At 43.6% G+C, this 11018-nt stretch overlaps 1 protein-coding gene across 1 annotated transcript; it reads right to left on the bottom strand.

Moving 5' to 3' along the window:
• Positions 1-1981: 1981 nt before the first annotated feature.
• LOC115673776 (cysteine-rich receptor-like protein kinase 29) lies at positions 1982-4070 on the bottom strand. Its single transcript, XM_056316051.1, has 2 exons — positions 3265-4070; positions 1982-2361 (listed from the first exon to the last, which is right to left on the bottom strand). The coding sequence occupies exons 1-2, from the start codon at positions 4064-4066 to the stop codon at positions 2156-2158; spliced, it is 1008 nt and encodes a 335-aa protein (XP_056172026.1). The 5' UTR covers positions 4067-4070; the 3' UTR covers positions 1982-2155.
• Positions 4071-11018: the final 6948 nt, after the last annotated feature.

Raw genomic sequence — 11018 nt, 5'->3', positions numbered from 1 at the left:
AAGAAAAAGGGTAAATACATGATAAGATGGAAGTGGTTTTACCATCTGAAAAGTATTCAAATGTTCGAACCAATTTGACTAAATAGATAATCGGAGGCAAGTTTTCATTATTTTCTTGGCAGCTAGAAACATTCTGTGTATCTTACGTATCTGTTTAAACCAAACCACCAAGAAGGAGATTGACTAAAATCACGCCTAAAATAACATAGTCCAAGACGAATTTTGTAAGAGCAAGCTGTTCTAGCTTTCTTGTCTTTACACAAGTAGCGTCAGGCATGACTTTTCGTGAGTATCCTTCCCTTCCAACATCCTATGAATCTGGATGTAATCCCAAGCCAATGAGGCCATATAACTCAATAATTTTGAGGAAGTATCAAATAATGAGAATGTAATTCGATGATCCGAAAACTAGACAAACACAAAAAGTAATGCACAGGCACGCTGATCTCCCATTTTCCAAGGCTACCGTGGGTATGGCTTGGTTATGGAGGCCTCATTTTTCGAGAATTGGTTCGATTTGCTTCTTGATCTTTCGACCTCGGATACCCTCGAACTGTAATCCTGCGTGGACGGCATATCAAATTCGATGCCGTTGTGCAGGAAGAATGCGGGTCTCGACGGCACTTGGAGACTAACCGAATGGCTGTTAAGCATGAGAAGGACTGAGGCCATTGTTGGCCGGCTAGCCACGTTTTCTTGGACACATAGTAGACTAATGTGGATGCACCTCGAAATTTCGGTAGTCGAACCATAAGCTATAGAGGGGTCGATGATGTTCGATAATGATCCTTCCATCCAATGCTTCCAAACCTGCAAACATCGAACAAAGATTGAGCAGATTGATCTCCGGAATATTATGCGAATTGAGAAGGTATGTTCTTATACTCACATAGCTTATAAGGACCTCCATGTCATTGCCCATGCGGTGATTGTTCCTTTGACCACTCACAATCTCTAAAACCAGCACTCCGAAACTGAACACATCTGACTTGACGGAGAAGTTTCTGTTCATGACATACTCCGGCGCCATATATCCGCTATGCATCACAATAAGTCCACCATATTAGTTCTATCGTTTGCTCTGTTATGTTGGTAATCATTAGCTCTAGGAGTATGTGGCACTTACTAGGTCCCCACAATTCGGTTTGTCTCTGCCTGAGTTTGGTCCAACTCGAACAGCCTCGCCATACCGAAATCCGATATCTTAGGATTCATGTCTAAGTCCAACAAAATGTTGCTGGCTTTGAGGTCCCGATGGATGATACGAAGTCGAGAGTCTTCGTGTAGGTAAAGCATCCCTCGAGCAACACCCATTATTATCTTGTGACACCTATTCCAGTTGAGATTCGCACGCTTTGGGGGATCTACGCGTTTAGAAGGAGTCACATTCTATAAGACGTCCATTAATCATTTCATGAGTATTTGATTTTAGGAATGACAACCCGAGAAACATACCGAAAATGAATTGATCAAGGCTTGAATTGGGCACAAACTCGTAAATGAGAAGCCGCTCGACTCCTTCCAGACAGAAACCTAGGAGCCTGACCAAGTTCCTATGTTGTAGCCTTGCTAGTAATATGACCTCATTCTTGAATTCTACTTGCCCTTGGCTAGAATTCTGCGACAACCGTTTCACTGCGATTTCCCGTCCGTTGGAGAGCTGACCCTGAAATTTCACCAAAGTATGTCCTTGTGAGTATTGATTGGTACATTGAAGCATTTCGAAGAGTATTATATTGATGTCATCTTTGAAGAGTTGGTTGCTGAAATTTTGAACACAAGGGAGTAGTGAATGTGCTTTGTTAATTATTACCTTGTAAACAGCACCAAAACCGCCTTGTCCAAGCTTCTTGGAATCCGAGAAGTCATCTGTTGCCGCTCTGATAGTGCCGAAATCAAATCGCAGTGACTCTGCCGTGCTAATTTCATGCACAACTTCACCTAGGAAGACATAAATGCGGTCATTCTGGGCGAGCATCATTACCTTATAGTTTGCATAATGAAAGTTTCACAAACTTTTAGTATATATAATTGCACCTGTAGGCGTTACTAATAAACCCTAAACCCTTTACCCTTATAAAGTTTTTGGCCTATTTGTTCAAAGCGATTCAGCTCTTACTACTTTGCTGGTGAAAAATCATAGTAATTAGTCAACTTAATTATTTTCATGATCTTTTTTAACCTCATGAATAGTTGCTATTCCAATGCAAAAGGATAAAGACTCGCCTTCAACACTTCGTCTGGACTGCTTCATCTTCCTTTTCATTTTCAGGAGCATGACGACAACGCCGATGACAAGTAGTGCAGAAACACTTGCGCAAGCCGCAATGATCATAGTCCTCATCGGATTGCTCTTTCCAACTGCAAGAGCAAAGGCACATTATGTTTATGATCATTGCTCACTGATTACGACTGTGAAAACGAGACTCATGTTGCAAAGATATAACAAGAACAGATACGCACCACAAATTACGATGTGAAAAATACATCGCGCCGTTCTCTGGTAACTTAAGGGAAAGTTATTCATATTTCTGGATTTTGTCATCCTACCAATTTTCGTCTAAAAAGATTTGGAATATATCACTTTATTCTCTAAATTTGTAAGTTTCTAGGGATAATCGGTTGCCTTTTCCACTTCAAATTCTTTAATTTCATGAATTTCTTACGGAAATCAGAGTAAAGACAGTGAAATGTTTTACAGAAACAGAGTGGAGCAAGGAACATCCGATGCAAGTTTGCAAATATTTGCAGAGTTACTAGAGGTCCCAATGTGCACATATGGGACCAATATACACATGCGGACCACCAACAATGGATTTTATCATCTTAGCAGAAGACCGCAATGGAGATGACCACCATTGTGGTGGTGATCACTGCTAATGAAAAAACCAGTGTGACCCTAGACTCACAATCTCATAAGACAGCTTGTGAGCTATGAATGCCATAAGTTGTGACTCAATGAACTGACTGTGATAGTTTACTTGTATCCATGTAAATGCATCGATGATTAAACATGTCTTCTTTTCCCAAAAATATGGACCAACCGGTAACTTCTTTTTTGTCAAAGAGCATTTATCAGTTAAAATTACATGATCTACTGAGCATATATCTATAAACAAAAGTCCTTTGATTTATAGAGCATGTAGATTAAGCTCATATGAAGAATTGATTGTGTGAATATCACTCGAAACCTGCATAATGTTATAGAAAAAAGAAGAAGACCCAAACACCGTGTACCTAACTCCTGAACAAGAGCCTACATACCTGGTGGTGGAGGCAGCACATATCCCTCCTGCGATGGCGGTGACGTTGGTGGCTGTGGAAGTGGTTCACTGACCGGGTCAAAGAACCGATGATTGGTCTCGTACAGGATCAGGCAACTTGGCACCATGAACCGTCCTCCTGTGTACATGACACAGCAATCTCTGATCGTTTGGACTCCTATCACCAGGCAGTCGTTGCATTGCTGCTCCGTCAAGTCCGGCGTGCACTGCACCAACGCGTAGATCATGTCAGGCCCCGCTGATTCGTTCCCTGATGCGTACTTTCTCAGCGAGCCACCACCCGCCGCATCGGCCCGCAGACCGTTCAGGAGCTTCCTCATTGCTGCATCGTACATGTCTGGGCTCGAGACATTATTAGAGGTTCTCGCCACGTAGGTGGGTTCTGTCGTGGCTGCACCGAAGAACGAGGCATCCGAGTAGCGGATGATGCAGTTCCCGGAGTAGAGGAGTGCCTCCTTCTGGAAAGGGCAGAGGCGGCGGATGTCGGAGGCCAAGTCATTGAGGCAGGCACGGCAGCCCACGGCGGTAAAGTCACCGCGGCAGAGGCCAAAGAGGAAGAGGGTTTCGGAGGCGCCGGAGACAGCGGTGGAGGCATTGAAGAAGCCGTAGGAGAGGGACAAGGAGTTGGTGGTGGAGATGGAGGAGAGGAGGGTGGTGAGGGTGGTTTCGTAGGTGCTGTTGGCGGTGAAGTTGCCGGTCGAACCACAGTAGGTCGCTGGAAATTGGGCGTTTATGGTGGAAGCAAACAGGAGAAGAAGCAAGAGGAGATTTGGAGGATCCATTTTTTCTTTGATAGAAGTAGTACTCAACAGGCTCGTTTCCTAGATAATATGACTACCGGGATCGATCGATTGCAAAACAAAGTGTGTTGAATCATTTTATATAGGGGCGGCCCCTATGCCTGGCACGCTAGGCCCCAGATATTATTAGTTTGAGGACATATTATTTTGTAAGATATTTAAAAAAATCGTGTGTAATTTTCCATTTGGATCGGCATCTTACTTCACTGTTTCAAAGGTGTCACGACCTTGACTTGAGATATAAATTTACATTGATATAAGAATACGGTCAGGATAACAAAAAGTTACGTCTTGTAATACCTTAAAGAATGAAAGGCTGGAGCCATCATCCACCTCACTAATTTTACCCTAAAAGATCAATTATTGGGTTGGGTGGCCAAAATACCATTTTAAAGAGCGTTGTCATACTAAATGACCTAAAGAATTTTGAGTATATATGAAAATCACATGACATAAACCAAGGGTTTAATCTTAAGAAAGTAAATTTGTTGAAATATCTTACGAAAAATTATCACTGTTGTAGAGTTGTTGCAGAATTGTCGTGTTTCTCAAGGGGCAACATTTGAGTCTCGGATAAGTATTGACTCATTTTACTGCATCTCTGTCTTTTGTAAATATAATAAGACGACCAGCGATTTCCAAGCAATGAGCAATTCGAGACTCTAAGAAGCAAGTTCATATATATATGTAATGGAAAGCTACGTCGAAAAATAATGTTGACACGGCATTTTATATTTTACTTTGTTTGGTAAGAGGAAACTTTCACTTAAATCTCATGTTCCATAATTTAAAATTAGAAGTTGTTGAATGATTGCTACTGAATGGAATGGGAGAATCTGATTTGGTAAACCAAGGACGACTCAAAAGTCTCTTGAGCAATAACTCAAACATAAAAAATTTCGCAAATGAAAAAGAAAGAACTTGCAAATTGTATGATTGCTAATGAATGGATGGACTGTATATTGATCTGCTAACTGGAAGATCAGCCCATATTTCGATTCCCAAATGGCTATTAACCACTAATGACAAAAGTTTAGGGTTAAGTGCGAAGAACTTACTTTTCCCGTTGTAAAGTCCTTACTTTGCCTACTATACATTGAAACATACTTTTTTTATATCAAAAGTTAGTAACCCTGTAAATTAAAAAGTACATGATTTCTAGGTATATGATTCCGCTGCAATGCTAATAATAATAGATCAAACATTTACTATCAAATGATTTGTACCATATAGGTAATCCTATCGATATGTAGAGATGGTTGCACAAGTATAATTCTTGATGCGGCTCTCACACGGTCAAGAGGTGGCTCAAAATGCCGTGGAAGAGTAACTTTTTGAAATTTTCAGATTATACTTTCCTTTTCCTTTTACTGTTCATCCTTTTTTAATCTTTTATTGTTCATCTTCTTTTTTTTTTTGTCACAATGATCAGAATCTCCAATTACGAACGAAATGGAGAACCACCTCGATGCACAGAGAACTCACATCGAAGAACAAGCCATGGAAATGACAGATCCACCTCCAAAACCCTAACCACAACCCCCACATTGACTTTCCTTAGAAACTTTAAGTGTCGCCAGCGTTCGCCACCCCGCGCGATGGGCACCGCTGCAATGTCAATTTTTGAATCCCAGAGGACATGGGCCAGATCGTTCGGGAGCGGGCCTTCTGGACGCTTTGAGGACTTTGGCTTCGGAGGATGATCTGCTTCGCACCTACATAGACTTTGAGAATTTTAGATTCAAGCTCGCTGATATGGGCAGGGACCATCCGATTCGTAGCATGAGAATGCGTGTGGAGGTGAATTGGGAGAGAAGAGCACGAGGCCGAGGCATCGATTTAGTTACTCAGTGGATAACTCTTCGATTTTGGAGAGTATGGAGGCGAAGAAGGCCATGGCTCCTGTTGTATTATTAACGCGAAAACTGAAAATATCTTGCAATTTAAATCAACAACAAATCACCAGAAAAATAAATAAGGAATAATAATGACACCAAAGATTTACATGATTTGACCCAAATGTCAGTACTAACTTTACAGAAAGAGCTAGTAACAAATATTCCACTATAATCGGAGAATCATAATTACAATAGCTCATACGCTCAAGTGTTTCCCACAATTAAATTACATCCAAACCCAACTGTCTACAAATAAATAAACGACTCAATTTGAATGTAAAACTCACAACACAAATCTCATGTATGACTGTTCAGAGAAGTCTTCGCTAAAGTTCTCTGTAGGTTCTCCGAAGAAAATCTTCACATACCGCTTATTTATATATGTGAGTCAATAAATCAACTTTGACCAATCAAGAAAGAATACGATTTCCTATTGCCTTATATTTTAAGGGTTAATATCACAAAAAACCTCAACTATGCCTATTGCAACACAAATATCCTAATTTTTTTTGTGTCACTAAAATCCCTAAACTTGTTCATTATGACACAAATACCCCAAACTTTTTTTGCATCATAAAAAAACCTTGAACTTATACCAATGCGCAAATATACCTTGGATGGACCTTAAATAGAGGGTATATATGTCACACAAGTATAAATTTCGGTTTTTTCATGACACGAAAAAAGTTGGGGATATTTGTGTCACAATGGGCAAGTTTAGGATTTTTTGTGAAAAAAAAAAGTTTAAAGTATTTGTGTCACGCCCCGAACCCCATCGAGCTCGCGACATCCCGCTCCGGTCGAATAGTTGCGACGTCCCAGGAACGTCGCCGACCCAACCCAAACATCAGAGCCACATGTGGAAGCGAATATAAAAACCCCGGACAAAAAGATGACGACAACGGGGTAGAACATCAGAACAATCAAACAACAACATCTTCATACAGCACAAGATATACAAACATCATATTACAGACATAAATACAGACGAACATCCGCTGCCATCATTTTAACAAAAGTTCAGGGGTTTGGTTATCTTAACTTCACTATCGGATAACCCAAGTTAAACAACCCCTAAAACAGCCTAGGGAATGCCTACTGGTCGCCTTCCTTTCTGCTCCTGATTCTTCGGGCTTGAGCCTCCGGACACTCACCTGCAGCTCCACCGGTCACCAAAAGCGGTTCCTCGAACTTCCAAAAAAAGAGGCAAACTTCCTAGGTTTACGACTGGGGGTCTGAAATTGTGGATTATACAACTATGAGACGAATCTCAATAAGTGTACAACCCCAAACCCCACGTAGGCACTCACGTACCGCCAGACAGAACATGCATCTCACACAATGATCAATCAATCTAACAATCACACATGAACCTACCTGGAATCCATCAAGCACGTTCCTGCACGTTAGACCATAATACAGCCAGCACCTCACAGAAATACATCATAGACGCGCGCGTGCCTTAATTATAAGACAGAAACCACTTGGGCACATCCCATACCGTGCCTAACAGTTTCTACCCTATAATTAAGCATCACATCACGCGATACAAACACACTCGCACACTACTCACACCATGCGTCACTTTCTCAAACTTCGCACCTCAAACCAATTCCCGCTCATTCTCAACTCTTCCACCACTACCGTGCCCGCGTAAAACACATCAGGCCAACGGTATTCTGACCTCGTCAGGCATCGTCACCCCGTCAGGCCGGGCATCGTCACCTCGTCAGGGACGGCATCGTCCCGCGTAAACGAACACGCCTCAGGACGAAATCCTACACACACTTTCCTTCTACCGCGCCCGCGTAAAACGCATCAGGCCAACGGTCTTCTGACCACGTCAGGCATTGTCACCTCGTCAGGGACGGCATCATCCCGCGTAAACGAACATGCCTCAGGACGGACCTTTCTCCAACCAATCCTACACACCCGTACCTTCGTTCCACTCATACCACACTTACCACACGACCACACACATACATGGCCACGCACAAATTCACACCTCACATACACTTCACAAACACACGTTCTCGTCACACGAACACGCCACCCGATCACATATACTTGGCACACGAACCCAATGCACAATCGCACCACCACGCCTCATGGCCACACACTCACGGCACATAACCACGCCATATTCATTCTAACAATCACCCAAAAATCAGCCAACAACAACAATTCGCACCGTCATTCAATTAAAAACATACAAGCCATAGAACTACCAATCTAACACACAATTTAACCACAGTCGATCCGCAACATCACAGCCATATCCGAACCTCCTAAACCTCGTATATTCAATCCTAAATAGTCCACAACAACCCAAATTTCCAGCCTCGATCCACGCTTCAAAACAGCCACATAATCCACCTAAACCGAGTCCTAAACTAGTCTAACAATACATGAGGTCCTAGGTAACGTTTGGGGGAGTCACTTACCTAATAAAAATAGGACACTTGGCTGGACAAGGGGCTGGGATGGCCGGAACAGCAGTGGCGGCGGCGGCATCGCTGTCGACGTACGGACGTCGACGTGCAGACACCGTACGGACGTCGACGTACGCGCGACATATGGACGCCGTACAGATGCCGTACGGACGGCGACGTATGGACGGCTGAAGCGTCACGGTGGTAGCGGCTCGACTGTTCGAGCTCTGGCGCAGCGGCGGTCGGCCTCCAAGCGGCGGTACACGGCGGTTCCTTGCGCCGAACGAGGAGAGAGAGAGAGAGAGAGAGAGAGAGACGAGATGGGGCGGTGCTGCTAGTGGGTGGTGGCTCGACGAGGCAGCAGCAGCGATGGCGATCGGCGGACAGCGGCGGCACGGCGGCGGTCCGGCGAGCTCCGGCGTCCTTGGCCGAGAGAGAGCTGGTGAGGGAGAGAGGGAACGGCGGAGGAGGAGGGGCTGATCGGTGGGGGGGGTTTCTGGCCGAATGAGGGAGGAGAGAGAGAGGGCCGGTCCAAAGTGGTCAAATAGGGTGGCTGGTGGTGACACTTGTCGCGATCCTACGCGATTTCCCATTTTGCCCTTGATCCAACGGTCCTCGTTTGTCCATATCCAATAATTGAGGGGCAAAAGCGTCTAAGGTCCAATAATTGAGCTGAAATTCTAATTTAATAATTCCCAATTCTCCAGTCCAAAATTCGGAATACCCAGTACCGGGTCCAGGGGCAAAACAATAATTTTTCCGCCTCGGGCCGAAATTCCATTTTTCGACCGTATTAACCAAAAATGTGAGTGGGCAACATAATATGGCGTCGGAATCGCGAAAATAGCCTCTTAAGCCCTCGAAAATTGACTGCAAAGTCCTGGGGAATAAAATAATATTATTTTTCACTTCCGAGCCAAAATTTCAATTTTTGACCATAACAACTCTAAATGTGCGTGGCCACCCCAAAATGACATCAGCCTCGAAAAATAATCTCATATGGCCTCAAAATCAACGTTGGTGTCCAGAGGGGCAAAATCGTAATTTTTCCGGTCCCGAACTGAAATCCATTTTTTTGCAGAAATGGGTGGCCCCAAGGTTGGCCAAGCCAAAAACGTCAGCGGCCGCTCAAAATTATCACTTTCAAAATTCTCGATTCCCGGGCCCGAATTCCAAGAAATGACTAAAATTGAACAATCGCAACTTTAGCTTATTTCTGGCTAATGGGTGGCTCATTGGGATTACGCGCTCTCAACCCGTAACCGACACCAAGTCAAATCACGTTTAAGTTTACTCTACCCGGGACGACCTCGGTTATCATATAATTGCGAGGATCTGTCGCTAGTTCCCTTCGAACACAATCAATCGAATAGACCGGTCTCGGTTGGCTCAAAACATTCCCTCGTCAATCCATATGGTCGAAGATCGAACCCAGGTCGAGTTCTTTGGTCGTGCGAACTCAATCCCGTAATAGCCCTACCCCTATGGTTAGCATCCCGAGAATGCGCTGTTCCGGGTGAGATCTCACTATAAGTGCATTGGCCAAAATATTCATTTCTTAAATCCCGGGAAAAGGATCGAAAATTCAGACTCTTACAATTCTTCCCCCCTAATAAAAATTTCGTCCTCAAAATTTACAACTATACTTAGCCATCGAAACAAATGGGGGTGATGACATCTCAATATTCCTTTCTCCCAATTGGTACCTTCAGTCCTGTAATAATCCCAAACATCTTTGACCAATGGGACCGTCTTAATCCTTAAAACTGGTTCCTTCCCATTTGCCCCTAAAATCCAATATACATATTCCCAACATATCCCTTCGAATCTGTATAACTGGTCGATAAAAATCTCTCCCTTAAATTCCGTCATCAACGCAACTATCGAGGTTCCTCCTCGGCTCCTTACAACCTCAAATCAAAGGTGTCCAGCCAGACTAAACTGAGTCACCCTACTAGTACAATCCATTACAGCATTCTGTTTAACTAACCAATCCAAGTCCACGATTATCTCAAAATCACACATGATCAACGCAGCCTATCATGTTTTCTACACCACCAAACACCATTTCACAGTCTGAACATCCCAACAACATGCACATCTTATTCATCAATGGCATAATCACACACGCCGATAGTTTTGAAAACCATTTCAATCTAGCCATATAACAAATCAAGCAGACATAAACGAGTGCAATGCCCCCGAATCTATAAAACAAATGCCACATAATTATATAGAGAAACCATACCTGTACTTTCGCCTGGCATATTCTCAATGCCCTTCCGTGTTAGGGAGTACATTTGTCCTTGTGCTGGCGGTCTGTTCAAACTAGCCGGCGGGGCTGCACTAATCGGATTCCCAATCCGAGGTGTCTGCGATGACGAGGGTGGTCGAACCTGAATATTCGGACAATTCCTTATGTGATGTCCCATTCCACCATACCCAAAGCATGCCCCAGTCACACTTGGGCAGGGACCATTCCCATGGTATCTCCCACATCGTCTACAGGCGGAATTAGACGGATATGCCGACTTCCCAATATTGCTTCTTGCCGGAGGGACAAAACGTCGATTTTTCATCATCGGTCTTTTCCCCTGCTGACAA

Source organism: Syzygium oleosum, unplaced genomic scaffold (genome assembly GCF_021117445.2).
Source record: "Syzygium oleosum isolate NSW1041296 unplaced genomic scaffold, Sole_v2.1 Sole_v2.11, whole genome shotgun sequence".
NCBI lineage: Eukaryota > Viridiplantae > Streptophyta > Magnoliopsida > Myrtales > Myrtaceae > Syzygium > Syzygium oleosum.
Note: the sequence above shows the minus strand (reverse complement) of the source record. Positions and strands in the feature narration are given on the sequence as shown.

Bases quoted from the DNA above. Each gene is read 5' to 3' on its own strand.
- LOC115673776 (XM_056316051.1), bottom strand. From the start codon at position 4,066: ATGGATCCTCCAAATCTCCTCTTGCTTCTTCTCCTGTTTGCTTCCACC. The intron at 2,362-3,264 runs GTATGTAGGCTC...TTGCTCTTGCAG, and splicing joins TGTGCTGCCTCCACCACCAG to TTGGAAAGAGCAATCCGATG.